At 44.0% G+C, this 20,848-nt stretch overlaps 1 protein-coding gene and 1 long non-coding RNA gene across 2 annotated transcripts in view; one reads left to right on the top strand and one right to left on the bottom strand.

The window, feature by feature from the left end:
* LOC129785068 (uncharacterized) overlaps positions 1-20,848 on the top strand; it is a 59,746-nt gene that overhangs the window by 36,123 nt on the left and 2,775 nt on the right. The window contains exon 3 of the long non-coding RNA XR_008748588.1: positions 5,107-5,202. This is a non-coding gene — a long non-coding RNA (uncharacterized LOC129785068). The remainder of the gene's footprint in view (positions 1-5,106; positions 5,203-20,848) is intronic.
* The window catches only part of CDK15 (cyclin dependent kinase 15), a 37,109-nt gene continuing 24,512 nt past the window's right edge, over positions 8,252-20,848 (bottom strand). The window contains 3 exon segments of the mRNA XM_055813019.1: positions 8,252-8,361; positions 13,719-13,855; positions 16,462-16,510. Coding sequence (XP_055668994.1) covers positions 8,252-8,361; positions 13,719-13,855; positions 16,462-16,510 — 296 coding nt within the window.

Genomic DNA, 20,848 nt, shown 5'->3' with positions numbered 1-20,848 from the left:
AAAATACAGGGTGTTGTGATGTGCTGTTTGGGGCCAGCTTGCTGTAGAAGAAAGCAAAATTCAGGGCTGGATCCCAGCTCAGGAGTCCTTATTCTCCTGCTGCTGAGAGCACTAGTTTTGCCCTACTTGTTTGACTAGGAATGAATGGGACTGGTTTGGATTTCTTCCAGACCAGCTGTACTTTGCCTCATTATAAACTTTACCATAAACGATCCTTTCCCCTGCCTTATCTCCCTGTCTCCTTCAAGGGCAACACTGGAGTGCAAGAGGGATGCTTTTGCTGGGAGCTGTTGTGAGCTGAGAGAACAGGCAAAAATGACCCTTTCTCCTGCTTGGTGTTTCAAACAGCTTCCACCGGCGTGTATTGAGGGGGTGTATTGAGAGTGTGAGAGAAAACACTGAAAAGGGAGGAGAGGCACAAAAAAGGAAGGGTAAAAAAAGTACAGCAAGGAAGCTAGAGACAAACTTCAAGTTATGGATTATTTCTCACCCAGGCTCTAATTAGGAAGCCTCTTATGGGACTGTGAAACTGTCAGGCTGCCAAATGTCAGCGTGTTTATCGGGGATCAGGTGATTCTCCCACCTCAAGCGGCTACAGTTTGGTGCCATGATCCTCCTGGGTCCTTCCAGTGTGTGTGACTCACACTCAGCACTGGCACCTCTGGGGGCTTTGACACGCAGTGGAAGGCTTTTTCTTCTCCCTTAAGAATTCAAAAAAAACCCTTTTCCTGGGATTTGGCCTTTTCATTCTGTTTCTGCACGGAGAGGGTTAACCATAGGGTGCAGAGCCACTTCTCAGTATGTGACTCAGATTCCCAGGGAAATCCCCAGCTTATCTGATGGAGCCTGTTAGTCTGCTAATTGAATAAGCTCCTATTAAAAGTGCAATGTTTTTTAATGACTGCTAACAAAGGGCCAGATTCTGATCTGATCTGATCTGATCTTTTCGCTTGGGATCATTTCTGCTGATGGCCCGGCCCTGCCCCTGATTGCAGCCGCGCAGGGTGGGAGGGAGGCAGCTGCCTCCCCAGCTCCGCCGGCCTCCACCGAGCCCGGCCTCGCTCAGGAGTGCGGAGCTGAAACCAAAGCGCTGGCTCTAGGGCTTCCCTGGTGCAAGTGAGCTACCAGCTGTGCGCTGCAACTTCAGTTGTAATAAGCCAAGACTTCATGAAGTGTAATAGGCAGGAAGCTTTTAATGGGGATCTTTAGGAAGAGGGAGAAGGCTGCAGGGCAGCCAGCGAAGGAAAGTTATTTGTTGGGAGACTACCAAGGACTCCACGTAACATAATTGCTGCGAATATCTAATATGCGATCCAAGCCCTGCTCAGAGTAATTAACTTTCCCAGTGTTGAAATCAGGTTGATTTGTTGATTCTACATATAAGATGTTGTCTATGTCTGCATAGGAAAAATGCTGTGTGTGCCTTTGCATATGCACAATCAAACCTTGACTTTAATTAAAATTATGTGCATTATATCTGTATCTCTTGTTCTCTATGGGAATTGACTTTGGGAAGGTATTTGCCTAATAGGAAATGAAAAAAAATGTGGTTAGCATTTAAAATGAACTTAGTTGGGTTCCAGGGCACTTCCAAAGGAAAGTGTAACAGCTCTGATTTCAGCCAGGCCCTGGCTGCCCCGGGACTGGGTTGAGCTCTCTCACATGACCCTGTGACCACATTTGCCTTCCATGTCTCACCTGAAACTCCCAGTGGGTTCCCCAAGCCTATGTGACATCAGAGCCATGAAAAGTTTCCTAATAGGATTATAAGGAGACTGGTTTTTTGAGACTGTTTTTTTGTTTTTCCTTGCTAGCCAGGAATGAGATCCGGCCACTTTCACCCTCACATGTCTCCACATCTACTAAGTTCCTTCTTGTGTGCCTTTTGTTTTTCTCCTAGGAAGGTTTCTATTAAAATGCAGGAGCTTCTTCTAGAAGGTCCCACATATGTATCCACACTGACACTGAGCCACTGCTTTAAAAGTTTCATAAGCAATCCATAAGTGGTGTTTTTTCCCCACAATAACAATAGCAAAGTGTCAAAAATGTCAAGCTCCTGTTATCTAAGGCAGAGTCTAAAATCCATTTCTCAGCCTGTCTTCTATTCCCCACTCCCAAGTTGTCAGATGCTGTGACATGCCTCCATCACGCCACAACTAGCAGTCCCAACAAACAGAAAATGATTTCCAACTGGCAAACACGCTGTTTACTTTCCAGAAAAATTGCACTTTCCCATCTGACAGCTGATCAAGGGATCTCCTGCTGCTGTCAGCATGAAGAAGTGTTTAAACACAGGGATGGAAGTTTAAACATTTTCTCATTATCACAGAATAAAAAAAAATTAAAAAATAATAAAAAAATAAAGGCATTGAGACTCTCTGGCCACCTGCTGTGCCAGTAATGAAGCGGTGTCACATGACCAGCCGGCAAGGACTTTTATCTCTGCCCCAATATCATTACTGAAGTGACACCTGTCACATGACCCGCATAAGGGCTTTCATCTGGGCTCCCCAAATGCGGTTCTGGCTCATGAGGGGGATTTTCCTGGTGCTTTTTCCCCCCCTTTAAAGAGCATTGCCCACTTGCACCATTACAGACAAGTATTTTGCAAGTATTAAAGCCCTCAGATTTTTTCTTGGGGATATGTAATTTAGCCAAAAAACTTGCTCTGGGCTGAAGTAAAATGAGTCTTGGCCTGGGAAAGAAGTTATTTCATTTACTTCAAGATGTTTTCAAAGCAAATATTTAAGTCTGCTGTTAAACCCTCTTTACATAAAAGAGGACGTTAAACAATTTGTCCAAAATCTCAGAGTTGTTTTTGATTTTTTATTAGGTGGTGAGAAGAAACAGTTTGATGACCCTCGAGCACAATGATCTCCATTTACATGCATTTCATAAACTCTCACCTGCTTTACCAACACATCCTACCTTGCCAAGAGCAAGTCTTTTCTGGAAAAAAGGAAAGGTCAGTCCTGCACCTTTCTGCCAATGTCTGGGATTTTTTTGTGAGGTCTTCAAGAGCAAACACCTACATTTGAGATGTGTCCACATACGTGATAGCAGTACTGAGCACTTACTCACCAGGACACATTCGGTTATTACCTCAAACCAGAACATCAAACATCCAGATGTGACAGGGGATGACCACCCACACAAACTAGATGGGAACAGGCTGGAAACAAGAGAGTCTGAACTTCAGGGCTTTTTCCTGCTCCTCCTTTCCCACTCCATACTCAGCCATGCATGAAGTCTGGTACTTCTCTGACCCCTTCATAATCCCATTCAGCTCACTAAAGCAATGAAAAAATAACTCAGCAAGAGTTACTAGTTTTCCACCTGTTTAGTGAGTTAAGAGGTTAGAGAAGTGGCAGAGAGCAAAAGAGAGAAAGACTGTGAAGCCTGAGGCTGGGAAGGAAACAGGGGAAGCACTGTTGGGTGGCACTAACTTGGTACATGAATTCAGATGTGTTTCTTGTTACCTACCCTTCCTGATGCATTACAACACTACATCCATTTTCCCTGAGAGCTGTTGCCCCTGAGGTTGTGCAGGCCAAGGGATGGAAAATACTGAGATCAGTACTCCTGATGTAAATAGTATGCCTGTTAGTTTGGGAGAGGAGTGGTTCTGGGGCAATTTGTCTCTCTGATCTGGCATATTTAAAGCATTGGGCCTCCTATGTTGAGTTAATGAGCAGAAGAGTGCTGGGCTGCAGCACATACTTCTGCCAGGGTCTTCCTAGCTTTCTGTCCCTCTAGATACAGAGCTAGAAGGTGTCATTTGACCCTTTGGCAATTCAGCATAAGAGCTTCGGCCATTTCGGGGTAGCAGCTATGTAAAAGAGCAAAGCCATTCTCTCTGCTGCTCCAGGACAGAAGAAATTTACAACTGATATTCTGGATAGATACCACGAAGAAACTGATTCAGTTCCCATCCTTAGATCCCTCACTGCCCATGCATAACAAATCATTTCGTTTAACATATCTTGAGCGTTTAGTGTCTCTCAACTAGGAGCAGACATCCAGCCATAACCATCCCATGGCAGGCATTAGAGATCCTGCTTCTTCACTGCTCCTAGTCCAGCCATCTCCAAGAGTGCAAAAGGAATGTAGAACACCCCTATCCCAACCTGGGCATCATTTACAGCTGCTCTGAACATGCATATGACAATGCAGCATAACTCAGAAGTGAAAAGCTATCTTCTACCTATGCAGCCATCCATCCACTTTAGAAAAGCTGCTTATTTGTACCAGTTCTTAGAAGCTTTTGCAATGCAACAGCCAGGCCAGTGCCAGTGTGCTTAAGAACTATTGTTTTACTTTTAAAAAGGTTCCAAATGCCCTTCTCTGCACAAATAAACCTACACATGGGAAGCTGACACAGGGATACACACCTATGTAGAACTCTATAGGATACTGTAGTCTCATCTTGCTTATACTGCTGTGAGGTTACTGTAATAATATTCCAGGTTTATTGCAGAGCAAAGGAAAGACAGAAGGTCCCAATACTGAGATAAATTTCTGTCCAGTATTGCAAAGGGAGGTGAGGCATTTGCAGTCATGAGAGTGGCTGGTGTCTGGGAGATCTAGGTCCATGCAATCTAGATGTGGAAAGGCTTTTAGGACATAGCTTGCCTTTTCATCAAGAGGGAGAATTTGAAGGATTGTCATATAACACAATACCTCTTGTCTTCTTAACTGAGCAGTACCTGTGGATAGTCTGTGTGCTCTTTTATGTAGCTAATCTATATGTTCCTGCAATTATATTTATAGCAAGGGCAAAGGGGAACATAAACAGTTGTATTGCCTCCTGCCCAGATCTGCAGTGTTTGCTTAGCAAACAGTGGATCAGGGTGGAGCTGGAGATTTAGCTCCCTTACACTAAAATGCCACCTTCCAGCTCTTTCTATGGCTGTCACCCATCTCTCTGGTGTTTTCCCATAGCTCCATGACTGGTTTTGTTCCAATGCCCCAATGCTCTGAATAATTCTTGCTCAGAGAAGTCCTCCCGTTCATGCCAGTGACACTACTCAGATGCATAGGAAGTATTCAAGAAGGTTTGCATGATTGCATCTTAATGATTTGTCTTTGTCTTCCTTTTCTTCCCAGATCTGCTGTGAGGTTACAGCAAGGCTTTTGGTGTCCCAGAGCTGAGAAAAAGCATCCCAGACTACTGAAACCAAATGGACTAGTACTTGAACACAGGTAAGTTACTTGCTTTCCCAATTCTTCCAGGAAGAATTCTATGAGAAATTTCACAGTAACTGTAGTTGGGAAGAAGCACTCTGATTTCCCCATGTATCCTGATCAGCACTCACCTCATATTAGCTTTCCTTCTCATAGTCTGTCAGCAGCCCTGAGATCAAGGAGATTAAAACACCCTGGTAACTCATTAATGAGCCAGGACTCTCTGCAACAGCTGGACTAAAAATGGCCCATCTTTGGCTGCATCTTAATTTTCTGCCACCATCTCCATCAACACCTGCACATGTTTGGTACCCAGTACAAGAAGACCCCTGAATTCAGCTCTAAGCAACCAGTCTGCAATGCACATGTCTAATGCTCTGCTGGTGTGGAACCAGTATGCTGGTAATCCTGTTAGTAATGGCAGAAGCTCCCTCTAGGAAATTATAACAAATAGTCTTAAACAATTCCTTTTGTTGACAACTTTATCCAAGAAACCATCTTCCCTGGAGACTTCACTCAACTTTTGACTAATCCCTTCCTTCCCTCAGGAGCTCTTTTGTTAAAGGAGATTGTAGGCAAACCCCAGGAATGACAGGTCTCTGTAAGCCTTGGATCAGCCTCTACATTCTTTCAATTGTCAGTCCCCATCTGTCCTGTTTGTACTTCAATCTTCTGGTCCAGGGATCTCTCTATTAAGTGACACATGGCTGAGTTTATTCTGCAAGTCCAGTGTCCAGACTGTGCTGTTACGTCTTCGTTGCCAAATCAATCTTTCTGACATTGCTTTCTGAAAAACAAAAGGCAGGACATCTGCACATTTTCTTTCTCTTCTACTGAAAGGTGATTTTAAAAAATACACCCCCTGCCCTGACCAGACTCTATACTCTCAAATATTTGGCTTCCTTTTGTCAATATCAAGGGTTATTTCAAAGGTCCTTGGTGTAATGGAGGTAGAATCTGTTCCCATTGCAAAGGAATTCTGTTAGGATAAAAATCCATGGCCCAAGTCCTGAATCAAAAGGAAAAATAAATCCTTGTTACAAATATTCTGCAGGGCTAGTGACTCTTTGCTTGTTAACAGTTGATTTAAAACAAGCTCAAATCTTCCTGTAGATTCAACTACACTTAGGTAGTACAGTAGCACATACGTGCAGTATTTATCTGCATTTTGAAAGGCAGAATGAGAATGGAAGCAGATTCCAATGATCCATACATTCCTCCTCAGCAGGTAGAGGGAAAGAGGTGGAGTAGGGTAGAAAATGGATGGAGTGTTGGCATGCTGGGATACATGCCTGGCACTATGTCTTCCCTTCCTGAAATGAGGAGAACAGAGAGGAGACTGTGATGTTGTTTTGTCCCTTGCTGCATTGCTCAGGGCCCATGGATTCATGACTGAGCCTGGTATGTTTAGCTTTTTGGCTTTTTCTGTTTTTGTAACTTAACTCAGGTTGGCCAATGAAGGAAGGCTGGCCAGTTTCATTATGTTCCCAGGAAATTCCATTCTCTCATGTGCCAGCGTGAGGCTGTTGTGCTTTAGATGCCTATCTACCTCTGGTTAGATTTGCAAAAGCATACAGAACCCCCTGCTTTCCATCCGTAGCCTATTAAAATGACAAAAAAATTATTGTTTCACTTATAATCTTGCTTGCATGTCTGAATCCAGATGAGTTTTTTAAAAAGAGAATTAATAATATGAACACCATCTCTTACAGAATGTGTTTAACTTGAGTTGACAGCTAAGCTTGTTTAGTATGTTTTGTAAGCAGATTAAAAAGGACACAATCACTTTGAGGCCAAGTTAATACAAAAAAAATGTTTAAGAATATCTACCATTTTCATGATTTCACTATTTTAAATTATGTGTTTGTGAAATACTCCCAAAATCAGTTAAAACTGGCCAAATCCAAGTTTGTTGAACATTGAAGCATGAGTGCCCTCCTCAAGTGAGTTGTCCCAGAAGCTTTAGTGGAACTGACAGCCAGCTTTTTGGACAGGATTAGTTCCTTTCTGATCACAGAAAGGGAACAGTCTGCACTTAGCTGAGCAGGTGAGTGAGGAATGTATTCAGGCTGCCTCCAAACCCCAATCTGCTCAGAGGGCTGGCAGTGTCAGGTCCTTCTTGAAAGGACTTGAGGCTGTCCTGTCTGCCTGCTGTTGTCTACATGATGAGGGCAGATGGGGTAAAGAGAGGCTGTGAGACCAGGCTCTGAGTGCTGGGACCTGATGCTATAGCAGGTACGTGCCATCTACATCCATTTGGAAGCACAGACGGGTAGCTGAAGTTTGCCCTGCTATCACAGCTAGGTTGCCTCTTAGCTTGGCAGACAATAAGACAGGCAAACTAATTTGGCCTCAAGACCCATTTCCAGGTCTGCCCAGCAAGCACAGACCCAGCTGGTGACACAGACTGGACACATGCTGTTAACAAATGCACAAAGTAAACAGAGACAGGATATAATAAAAGGGTATTTTCTGATAATGTCTTTCAGCAACAGTGATTCTGAGCGATCTTTTGGTCTTCTGTAACAAAAAGGAGATGAAAAATGTTGATGCTGAAGCATCATTTTGAGGTGTCATACTTAAATAGTGACTAATTAAAACCTAGAGTGTTACTAGCCAAGGAGATTTTGCCTAGCTCTGCTCAGGTTCTATTGTGTGTGAAATCAAAACAACTAAGCTATAAAATGTGAACTTGGTAGACAAGGACAAACAAAGCAATTTGGTCAGTTTAAGCAATGGGGAAATGAAGCAATATTTTGACTGGGGAGGCATCAGAGGAAAGGGCATTGCGGCGAGACGTGGGAATATGATGAAGAAAACCCAAACCTCCCAAGATACCACTGAGCATTGTGCATTGGGAGCCATTGGCTTTCTGATCTCTTCTCTCTGAATGTGAGATTTCTCACTTTGTCCTCAGCCTGGGATGTGGTCATCCAGCCCTGGGTATCAGTTCTGTTCTCCCACCTTCAATACACAAAGGAATTAATGCGCTAAGGAGGGTGGCAGCAGCTTTGACAGTGGGCATTATGAGCTTACTCAAGAACTAGTCGATCATCCCTGCTTTCTATCAAAACTTGCTTGAACCTCCTGTGAGACGGCCTTTTTGGTAAGAAGCAAACAGGTCACAGCTTGCAGGTTGCAGTCACACTTGTGGAACTGTGAACACTGATTGTCCTGTGGAAAAGTCACATTAAAGAAAAAGCTACAAAATGGTCCTTTTCCTCTCTGTGCTACTTCCCTAATGCTCTCCTGTGACATTAGCCACAATATAAACTAATTCAGGATCTTATTTCTCATAGCTCCATTCCTTCTAATTATTTTTTGGAAAATGATTTCTTTAATCTAGGCACCCTTCTCCGGAAATCTCATCTATGGTTTCTTTTCTTTTTTCTTTTTCTTTTTCTTGGAGTAACCAGTAAAATACTATTTGGTAGAACAGTGGTAGGAATGCAATCCGCTAATCAAAAGGATTCAAATGGATCTACACACTGCCAAGCTCTCTCCTTCCCACCCAGCGGAGGGGGAAAAAAAGAAAAAGAAAAAAGAGATAGGGCGAAGGCATGGAGCTTCTCTCCTTCAGCAATCTCACAAATGCAAAACCTTCCACTCCAGTGACTCCTCATTAACTTACCAAATCTGACAGTCTAATTATCGTAGCAGCTTCATGCTTAGAATAAATAAATACTAAAGTGGGTGTTTAAAGAAATTGAGCAGTGAAATCCAGTCATCTAGACAGTCAATAGAGAGTTTATTTTAAATTTTTATATTCTTATGTATTTATATCATTTTAGGAAAGATAATGAGATAGTTGTCTTTCAGGCTAATTGAGTTCCTAGGCTCATGGTTGCTTGCTGTCACAATATCAAACTTAGCTTTAACTTTTGTGCCTTAGAAATCTGATCACTACATCCCCATTTGCTCTTTTCTGCTGATAACTGGGTGAAGGAGAAGTATACCTGAGGATGGGAAATGACTACATGGGAGTTCCAGTCAGGATGTCTTTCACAGCAAACAAGACAAATTTTCTCAGATTTGCATTTAAGAGTGTTAAAGGGAAAATGGAAGTTAAGGAAACCTCAGATATAACTTGCAATTAGACAAAATACAGAAAAATGTCTGCTGACCTCTGATGCAATAGCATCTGACTCCATGAAGGGTATTAACAGCACTCCCCTCCAAGAGCACTTCATCTCCGTGAACAATAAGACCTTTATAGAGATTCTCTGGCCTGAGATCAATAGGAGTCAGAACATTTGATCCATGTCTGTAGGACTTTGTTTCCCTAAGTCATGTGGGCCAAACTTTGTGCCAGTTGTGTTTTTGCAAGGGCATGAGCTGGGGAGTGAACAAAGGGAACCTTCCTTCTTTTCCCATCTCCCCCTTTGCCCTGTGCTCCTACGCAAGGCCCAGCACCTGCCAGCACGGTGTCTGCTCCAGGCCAGTACCTGGGGAAGAGTTTAAGCGGGGCAGCGTTTCCAGAGGCCTGTGCCCTTGGCACGCATCTGCTGTGATGTTGAAATGGCTCTTTCCTGGGGTGGTGTCTTAATGACAGAATACAAAACCTCAGTGTTCTGTCAGTATTTACAGAAGCAGACCTTCCACCAGTATGGACATCAGGCTGGGTGGAGTGAGGGTTGTTTTTCCTGAGTTAAGTGAAGATTTGCTTATCATCTCACAGAAAAGAGTGCTTCTGGGTCAGGAGTGACAGCTGATGTGCTGCTTAACACTGAGTTTGGTTTATTCCCTTATTAAGACACATAACAAACCAGATTCATACACCTGGTGGGAACTTCACTTTCTAGGTGTCTGTATCCCATTTGCAGTGAAGGATATCCACTTGCTACATACAGAGGTGGTAGAACACAGAGTTAAAAAAAGCTTGACTATATAAACCTTTTAGCTATGTAGGAGAACCTGGGGAAACCAGCCAACCCAAACAAGATGTCCATGAAAGCCAGCTCTTTTTTATACATGCCCTGTGGTAACATCTACCAGTGCTGGCTAATCCCAACAGTGATGGGATTTTTGGTAGGCAGTGGCTTGCAGCCTTAACCTCCTCACTGCGTATGCTTGTTTTGCATTAGTTTAGATGCAATAGGCATTAAAATGACAGTGCTCTGTCAATATCAAGCTTGCCTCCTCCTCCTTGTCTCTGAAAAGATATAGTGGGCTGTTTTAAGAGAAACAGTACAGCGTCATCACCATCTGGCACACTGGTTTTGAGTCGCTGGGAGGAGGTAATGACCAGACACCAACTGTACCCAAAACAAGCAGGTCCGTTCTAGTCAAAGCCAGGATCACATCCACACAACATGCAGTCTTCCTCACAGAGCACAAATTGGACTTGATGACTAACTGCTATGCTGGTGGTATGCCCGGGGTCGAATATCTCCTGAATTGTGAGAAAGGTCTACACTGAGCCTGGACATCAGTCCGGTGGGGATAGGGTCTGAGGTGCCAGCTCAGGCCTCCCCGGCCCATATGCCTCAGTTGTTTGGCCAAAGTTCTTGTTGAGTATGTTTTCTTGGTGGTGCACTGGTGCTAACCCCAAATCCCACTGCTCACCCGCCCTGCTTGCGAGCCTACTCTAAAGGATTTGAGGGCAAAAGAGAGGGAAAACAAACCAAATCTATAACTAAGAATAATAAGCTGCAATTGTTACTGTGTCTGACCTGTCTGACAGCAGAGTGAGATACCTTCTCAGAAGGCTCTTTGCACTTCAGGACTGACACTGAATTGAGAGCACAGCTCATGCTTTCTTGATTCGAGAATCTCATCTTTCTTCCTGAAGTGGTTAATTGGACAAAAAACATTCTGTTTTAGCAGGTGCCAAAGGGTTAGACTGAAGTTTTATCAGAGCTGCTGTAGTGCAGGGCTGCATTGCACAAAGATAATAATCTCAGCATTGTCTTAGCCCAGAAAAAGGGCAGCAAATGCTCCAATTTTACAGAAGGCCGTCACCGTAACCCCTGAGTCTACTAGCCACAGTGGAGGGGAGCTGAAGAATTCCCCGCTCCTCTCCTCCGTTGCTATATCCAGAGCTGCTGGTGGCATGTGTAGAATTAAGGCACCAGGATGATGGGTGGGGTTTGAATATGGGCTTTAGCAGCCCCTTCTAGAACTAGAGGCACATGAGCGAGCAGCCGTAGGAGAGGCCCATCTGTGGACCAGCCGCACTCAGGGGACAGACAGCCTTCCTCTCTTACAGCATGGGCTGTTCTATTTTTTCTAGCACTTTCCATCCAGATGAGCGTAAGCAACAGCAGCCTGTTCCCCTCTGAAGAAGCAGACCGCCAGGAAGGAAAGAACCCCGTGCTCCCTCTCCCTCTCCCCAGGGGCAGCACCCAGCCTCTAGCCATTAGCATTCCCCTCAGTAATCAGAAACATGCTGTTTGGGGGGGTACTTATCTTCCAAACACTGATTTCTCCAATTATTTTTTCCCAGGAACTGGCCTTTGGAAAACATCCTCTAGCTTCCAGCTTGTCATAGCAACTTATAAAAAGGACAGTTACAGATACAATTATTTCATAAAAGTAGAATATAATTTCTTGCAGGAGCCTTTTATTTTTTCAAATGTTGTTTCCCCTCTTACTCTCTCACACACCTTGGGATCAAGCCCCTCCTCCTTTCACCTTTCATCTCCAGTTCATTCTTTGCCCTTCTGCACTAACTTTCTCCTTCAGATGATGAGGACTAATAGCCAGCATCCCCCAGAACAAAGTGGGAACAAAATATATTTAAAATCTGCAGTGTGTTATCATGGCAATGAGAATTTTCAAACAGTTAAATTCCAAAATAGTGTAGTGCCGAAGTGACACAAGTGAACAAATATCTTATGTGATTATGGCAATAGGGATGGCTACATGGGGAATTATTCAGAATTGCCTAATTTTTACAGGCTTAATGAGTCACTCATGAATACGGTCTTGCATGATCATACTGTACTTGTTTCAGCCCTGTGCAGTTTGATTCTGTTCCCAGCACATTTGGTGTTACGATAACACCATGCAGCTTCCTGTCCAAAAGGTACTTCTCACTGCAATATGGGGGATAATAAATACGGGATGGTGCATAAACCCAGGTGAAATGAAACTATACCCTCTGTGGCAGCAAATTGGAGAGATTGACACATTATGCCAATCTGTTTTCTCATTCCTTCTATTTCTCCTCACTCTCTCCCTTTTTCTCACACTGTCTGTCTCTGTACCTGTTTTTTTCCACACTCTCTCTCTCTCTGTCTTGGCACTGACACTTTCATCTTCTCCCTTGGGGATTGGAGATGTCACTGCGGGAAGTGCTTGTCCGCCTCTCCGGCAGCAGCAGAGCCCTGTGGCTTTGACAAACCTCATTTAATTGGGAGGAAGCCAGGAGGGTTTGAAAGAACTGAAACATCCACGAAACTCCTTTTATCAGGCATAATTTAAACTCTGCATGGAAAAAACCCTATATGTATAAAGAAAAGTCAACTTCCCTCCTGCTGTGCATGCTCCCCTCCTCCCCCCCCGGCACAGGCAGGCTCCTGCGAGATTCCATCTTTTCATTTTTCTAAAAGTGTCAAAGTAGATTTGTGCTCTGTGGCTGGGTGAACAGAAAAGGAATGCAGATGTCTCTCACTCATGCACATACACACACAGAGCACCTTCTGAAGGGCAGCGGTTTGGGAGAGATGCTAGCTGGCTGCTCCTTCGCTTGGGATGTGTCGCAGGAGACAGAAATTAGGTTTTCAAATAGCTTGACAACACAGTCCAGGAAGGCTTCTTAATTGTCCCAGTCTTAAAAAACCCCACCAAACTAACTAGTGTAGTGGGTGCCCAGGAAGCAGCGGGGAATGTGAGGGCTTTCTGGCCTGTTGCCCAATAGGAGGGAGCTTTTCCTAGTGAGGAACAGAACCTGTAGCTTGAGAGACCCTTGTGTTTATTGTCAGCTCAGGGCAGAAGAGGCAGATCTGTGTGTACGCAGCTGTGTGCTTAAAAGAAGGGAGCAAGGAAAGAAGAAAATACAGCAAGTAAAACTGAGGGAGAACTGGTGCGACAGGGTACAAGGAACAGCTGTTGTCTCTGAACATCAAAAGGGAGCAGGAGGAGCGGTCCAAGGGAATTGGGGCTAGCACACCATGCTGAGCAGCTGGGAATTCAGGACATCAGGAGGGATGAGCATGCGAGTTACGCTGAACACACAGTGTGAGCCAACCCAAGGGAAAGCTTGGGGCCCCTGGAGTTACAGAATGGGGGAGAAACGACCTGTCAGAGCATATACACCTCCTCTTTGTAAATGCGCCATAGCAGCAGCCCGTCCAGGTCTCCTTCTAGTATTAACACTGTGATCAAGTGGAATAAAACAGAAAAACAAGCTGTCAAATTTGCAGTGGGATGTAAACTTCGCAGCATATGGGTTTGGGGAGGTAGGGCAGGAAGAAAAGAGAGAGACATGTGGGTGAATGGCAGAGACTTCCAAAGTACAGAAGAAACTCATAATAAATAGCATGCGAAGTAGTTCTTTCTTGGTGAAATGAAATCAAGAGTTAACTTTCCAGCAGGAACCTCATAGAGCTGAGGAGGCAGAGGGCTGAAGAAGCCATGAAGAAGCACATATTGTGCAGAAATCCAGCCTCTGGGGAAGGCTGTAAGCATCCTGGAGGCCAAATCAGCCACTGCTGGCACCCTGCTCAACCTAGGAAAACATGAGAAAAAATAGCATAGGAGATGAGCACAAGACAGAAAGCTGGAACCAGAACTTCACCCAGCTCTTTTCAGAGCTTGAGGCAGAGATAGCTGGAGGGACACAGGGGACCTGGATAAACCCACCCCAGCTATATAGCTTTCCAGGACATTTGCTTTTCCATGTGAGTTTGATTATGCTGGAGTATATGCTTCCAGGATTTCAGCTCTAACTCATGTTTTCAGAGGAATTTTGAAAATAAATTTTTATTTTGTAAAAAGAGTGTTGTAAGTAAAAGGGAAAATGCTGCTGGAGAGACTATGTTTTACATGTTGTAACTGGAATATCAGAGGCTGGTATTACCAGTTTACAGTGATAATGCAAGTACACAAAATAACCTGACTGGCCCACTGAGCCAACCAAAGGTCAAAACTAAAAAACTAAAGAAATTACCATTTCTCCTTTTCCTACCCTAGTACCAGTAGTGCAACTGGTTGTAAAATGAGTTGGGGATTCATGGAGATGAATCCGTTTCTCAGGATGAGTGCTTACATGTAATACGCACATGCTCTGTGCCCAGCAAATACCAGTGCCAAGTGGCTGCTTTCTAGAGGAGCACACAGCTGGGGACAAGGAAGTGGAAGAGAGAAAACAAACCAACAGGGAAACAAATAAAAATAGTCGTTTAGTTTTACAGCTTTTACTTTGTTTGTTTGTTCTGATGATGTTGCAGCATCAGGAGGCTCATTGGAGCAGGGCCTGTTGTGCTTCCTCCCTTGGCCCCCACCAGTGCTTCCCCTCCAAGTGACATCAGGTGCCGGAATCCCCCTGCCCTTGCCCTCCCCCTCCCTACAAAGCACATTTGACATACTGACATGTTTTTTTTTTACGAGATAAAATATATTAACAAAAAACAAAAGAAAAACAAACAAACAAAAAAAAAAGCAGAGAAAGAGATATCCTGAGAAACAGATTTATAAAAGGTATCTGGCCTCACTGTGGTAGGTAACTTCTGAATTCTCACCTCCACCAAAATGGCTTGAGCCCCTTCCGCCTTGGGGAGCAGGGACAGGTTAGGGAGCCAGAGCATCCAGCTTGAGGCTGCTTGCTAGAGCTGCACCACAGGCTGCCCCTGCCATGGCAGGATTGTACTGGGGGCTCTGCCCCTTTTGGTCCCTGCTGCCGCAGGCTCCCACACTGGGCAGCAGCAACATGATTCAGTGCTTCTCACCATGGCTCAGGCTTCCTGGTGGCGGCCATACTCTGTGCAGAGCTCCCCTTTGATTCTTAATTGGCCAAAGAGATTCATGGCTGAGTGGTCTGTATGCAGCAGCTCTTTCCTTCTCAAGAACCAAGCATGCCAAGGCAGCTGCTGAGCTGTACCAGCATAAGGACTGTGTAGTGCAGAGTTGGTGCTGACCCACATGCAGCCCAGAGCTCTGCCACAGGGGCACTGGGGCCAGCCTGTTGGTTATAAGGCTGTGATGGGGCCTGTCAAGGGATTATGGCCAAAAGCAGAAGTGCAACACAGAAGCATTGGAAGGAATATAGTTATTTCTTTGTTCAGGCTGAGAGAGGATTTGTTCTGTTCCAGGACCCGTTATCAGGGTTTAGGACATGCTGAGCTTTGTGTGTCTGAAGATGTGTGTGACAACAGCTGGCATTTCAGCAACCTGTGCTTTCCTGAAAACTTGTCTGGGAAACCCAGTTCTGAAGGGCAGCACCCTTCACTCTGAGCAGGGCTGGATCCCAAGCAATGAGCTGAACAGATCATAAACAGCAGCAGAGAAAAATGTGGTTACGTCCTCAAAGCCTATTTGATTCTTGATCTGTGCATGAACACAGTCCTCAGGACAAATCCTGTCTAGCAATTTCCTACCTATCTAAAAAGTCTGTTGTGTGCCACAAAATCAGTAGGGGGGAGGGGGTTTAGATTTTAATGACTCTCTGAACTAGGTTAGGGCACTTTGCCTGATTATAAATTTATTTCACTGATACATATATACATTATGTATATGTGTGTGTACATATACTTGAAAAATCCTTCCTTCTGTTAGCACACTAGGGAGTGATTGGGTGGTGTTGGTGTGTCTGGTCAAGCCGAGGTATGTAACCATGGCCCTAGTGTCATAGCTTTTGACCACTGAGGAATGTGATTTTCCCCCTTCTAACTAATCACAAGATTATTTCATTGTCTTGTGAAAATGCTGTCCTAGCATGTCCTCCTTACTGCTGTTGAGCAACATTCCTACAGTCTGTTTCCAGAAACAAAAATTGGTACAGTGCAAAGTCTGTCTTCAGTCTGGGCAAGGGGGCCTGGGAAAGTACGACCTTCTGAACTGAACTGTGTCCTGCAGAAAGCTGCTCATAATGTCATTGAATCACTGCTTATCTGAGAATAATCACTACTCCTCTGAGAATAATAAACCCACTATGTGCCTACCTCCACTGCAATCTCTTGAAATCAGTTGCTTAACTGACGTTAGATCTGCTTGTTACTACAGAGCCACCCTGCTCTTCCTGAGCTTGCCAGAAGAGCTCATTTCAAGTTAAATGATTACATAAAGAAACAAATAAACCCAGAGGCGATTTTGACATTGCTGTTATAGGTAGCTTACCTGTCACAGATGACTCGGAGACTCTGAGGTCTCCTGGAAGCAACCAGTTCTAGAAAGTGTAATATGCAATCACAGGTTTAAATGAAAATCAAGCCAAAACCCATTCTTTGAGTCCTTACAAAAAACGAGTACTCAGAATTTCAAAGGGCCCTATAGAGTCTGTCATCTTAGTATTTATAAATATACATTATTCCTATAGGATTTGAGTACCAGCATTGGTGTTAATAAGGCTGTTCCAGTTCTGTAACCTTTTCCTGTCATACATCTGTGAATATAGGCCTTGGGCCTCCTGTTACAGTGCAAGTCTTAGCTTTGACTTCAATAAAAGCAGTGTCAGTCCCTAAAGCCTTCACATGAAGAAATCAGAAAGATGTTTGTGGGCCTGAATCCCCAGCAATTGTCTTGCCTTACCAGGGGGCTGCTGAGCTTCATGTATTGCCCTGTGGGCACATGGGGCTTTTCTGCATGGATCTGGCAGAAAGACTGGGGATGGAGCAAAGGTGCTTGGGTCCTACTCTCTTCTTGCCCACTGCTCTTGCTGTCAATCCCTCACTAAGTTTGTTATCAAGTTAACCATTTTCACTCAGGCTTTGTACTTACCAGACTGGAACTTTGCAGAGTTTGCAGTTTTGGGAAGGGTGTGGTGGTGTTGCCATTTTTCAAGTACACATTTCTGAACATTGTGGAAAATGTAGACGAATACATTCCTCAAATGTTTTCTTACAAAGCATGAACTTTCTCAGGCTTAGATATGAATGAACAGCTTAAGCCTGGAAAATTTCCCTGTAGAGCTGATCAACAGAGACATTTTCTTGCATCAGAAAGGCTGTAATTTCTACCCAGTTACATTTTCCTGCGCACCATCTCAGACAGCAGAGACAAACGGTGCTCTAGCCATGGGAAGGAGAGCAGGAAGGATGGTGTCAACCTCTCTCCTAGCCCAGCCTGGACAAGCATTCCCCATGGCAGCCAGACCACCAGGAGGCAAGCGGCACTGGTCTGTTGCCAGTAGACTCTAAGCTCAGCTGGGGCTTGTGCTGCACTGCCCGAGAGCATCTGCCCTCCCTGCCTGCCTGGAAGCACCAGTCACATCATTCAGGGACAGAAGCTGCTGGCTGCAGGCAAAGCAGGAGTCCCCTCTGCCTTCACCTGAGTAGCCAGTTCCAGAGTGCCAGGCCCAGGGGCTCCGTCACTCTGTCTGACAATGCACGGACAATGTGAAAAGGTGCAAATGACTGAACTTTTCAGCATTTAACCTTTCCAGCAACAATTTTTTACCATTAAGCTAGGCAAGCAGGTCGTTAAACCTGTCTATCACAGGGTAAGTAACAGTTCACAGCTGAAGTGTTCCTTTACAACCAAATACTAAGGTAATCACTAAAGCAGTAAATGGCAATATAACTGGGATGGGACTCATAACTGTTCAGGTGCCAGAGCACTGGACTTATCGGCAATACATAGAAGTTATGTATTAGTGACTTGAATAGCCCCTTCCCAAATCAGTCACTGAGATTAACTCTGGCAGAACATTCCTCTTGGATCACTAGTAACATTTTCTCTGGATCCTCTTTCCTTCATTTTACCCCCTCGACTGTAATAAAAGTGTAGAAATAAATTGCCCATATTGAGTAAAGATGTAAATTTTCCAGGCAGAATAGAAGATAAACAATTTTAAAAATGGTTTGGAAAGTCATAAGATTTTTTTCTATGAGGTAGAAATTTTTACCTCTTCACAGGGCTGGCCAAAAACTTTCAGATGTTGTTTCTGCCAGAAAACTTTGATTTGTGAGATTGAAACATTCCGTGACAATATATCAATTTCCGTTAATGTTTAATAAAAATGTCAAGATGACTTAAATATTGTACTTTACTGAAATCTTTTAACATTAATATTCTTTAATGAGTTTAACATAAAAGTTAAAAAATGCATGATCAGTTGATAACAGCAGGGAAAAATATTTCAGTGATATCTAAGTAAAATGTCACTTTTTGTGGAGTGCGCTTTCAGGATTAACATTCCAAAGAGGACATAGGATTTTCTTAACATTTACAGATAGAAATAGCAGCTTGCTTACTGGGAACTGGGAGGAATACCTGAATTATAGTTTTTGCTGTCTCAACCAAGCCTCTTGACTTAAATTTATCACTTACATAACATGGGGATTAATAATTATCTACAAGGGGTAGTGTAAGAGCCAGTGACCCAGCTACTGCTGTCCCTGTCCAAACACATCTCTCAGTGGAGAATTCTGCTTGAGTGAGGACTGCCAAACTTGCCACTTTGAGTATACAGAGCTTTGATTATAAATGGAAGATATGGGTAAGAAAACAGTGTGTCTCTGCTCAAGGATTTAATGCAGTTAACTAATCCACTTTAAATCAGTTCAGATTAATCTCCTGACTGACCCCATATAGACAAACCCTTAGCGAGTGCTGAGGCCCCATTGTGTCGAGCATGGTAAGAACAGAGCAGTAAATATTTTCCTTACTGTAAGATTAAGACCAATCTAAAATTGTAAAACAATGTAAAGAGCTACTCCTTAAAGGTAAGAGATAAGAAATATTTGGCTATCATTCCAAAAAGTGAATGAACTACTGATTTAATTGTCTTACAATGATGATACAGACATAAAATGATGGGATTGTGTAGGGCTGATTGGCTTTTTTAACAATACAAGTAGATCTGAAAGGTTGCACTTGGGTTTGTTATTTTCTGCCGGTATGCGAGGCAGTGTGTGCTAATGAGGAAATACCTTTCTATATGAAAACCCAGGTGGAAGTGGCTAATGAACTGATAATGAGGCAAGCAAGCCAGAGGACAAAAGTTAAACTTTCCTAATTGATGAAGAGAGAGAAAGAGGATGCCAAGTGCTGCTGGATGAAGGTGCTGGGGTTGCAGGCTCACAGAGAAAATTTCTCTCATTAGTGAAATCTCTGTGGCTGCATGACAGAAGCAGAGCTCTTGTCTGTGTGGCAGGCTGAGAACTGCAGCCCGTGCCCAGTGCCAAACAGATAGGAAGTTTCCCTACAGCCTGGCCAGCATATATTGTGCATTAGTTGCAGTGTTGCTCTTCCCTTTGGGATCAAAGCCACATGCGGTTTATTATGACAAGAAAAATTTCATCGTTTTAGAATTCAGTTTCCAACCATCCCATTTGTTAAATGAAGCATCAGCATAAGAAGTGAGATAAAAAAAAAAAAAAAAAAAGCACTCGGCGTGCAGACTTCATCTGCAGACTCCAAAATGTCATTTAAGTTTGTGTTTCAGAGCCTGCTGCTTGTTGCCTCCATCTGCTGGTGACGTTGTGGGAACGCAACACATACTAGAAATGAGCAGAAGTTGACTGTGGAAAGCTCCTAAATCTCATTCAGCACAGCAAAGCCTGCAGATATGTGAAAAAGTAGGCTTAATTTAAAAGTCATTGCTGCATCTGAAACATCCCAGTGTAAAACTTGTGTCTGCTATAGTGAGACTACGTGGCATAGGAAACTTCCTTAGTCACCCTGTGCGATAAATCAAGGAGTAAAGCTAACCCATAGCGAGTTCATCATGTTATAAACAAATAAGCACTGTTCCCCATTGTTTGGAATCCGAATTTCAGAAAAAGGAAAGAAAAACTAACTCAGTACTTTGGGCGCTCCAGTATTCCCAGTTTGGCAAAAGCACTAGCTTAATGTCATGGGCTGTGATTCCTAATCCTTTCCTGCCCTTGACCCCAGCTGTCTAGATTCAAACTTGTAACCATTAATGGGGCTGGATCAAAACACTGGCCTTCTGGTGTCACCAATGGTGTTTAGAGGGGATTTAAACTCCCTGCTTTTCAGCGCAGTGAAATGAACACAGCAGTACATTAATGCAAGGATTTGAGCTCACACAGCATGAGAGCTTTCAAAAATAGTGTTAACAGAGCTACAACTGCCTCTTTCAGGGGAAGCAAAATGAGGGGAACAGAACAAATGAGCAAACATAGGGCAAAGCCTTGCCGCTATGGGCAGGGCTCCTAAGCCCGGGTAGCCAGGGAGAGGGCCCGTGAGTGCGCTGAGGCATGGGGCAGGAGCTCTCCCAGCCTCTCATGTTCTGCAGGATCTGGTTCTCAAGCCATGGCTGTGGTAAACCCATGCTTCCATGCCCCACAGCTGCATCTAATTCTCTATACCAAGTGTGTCTCCTGCAGAGAGGGGGCGAGATGGCAAGCTGTAGAGTTGGCCACGGAAGCGTTGCTCACCCATCCTTCCCGTTCACCTGGGATCAGGCACAGGTTGAGATTCTGGCAAACTGTAGGCAATGGGCATGAGGCCCATTTCTGAACTTCTTTGTGCAAGAAGGCACAGGGGCATAGGGTGGTCAAATACTCCTTTGCATGTTTCATCCCTTGCCAGGTGCCCA

The sequence above is a fragment of the Falco peregrinus genome, chromosome 8 (assembly GCF_023634155.1).
Source record: "Falco peregrinus isolate bFalPer1 chromosome 8, bFalPer1.pri, whole genome shotgun sequence".
In the NCBI taxonomy this organism is placed as follows: domain Eukaryota; kingdom Metazoa; phylum Chordata; class Aves; order Falconiformes; family Falconidae; genus Falco; species Falco peregrinus.
This window is presented reverse-complemented; position numbering and strand designations above follow the sequence as displayed.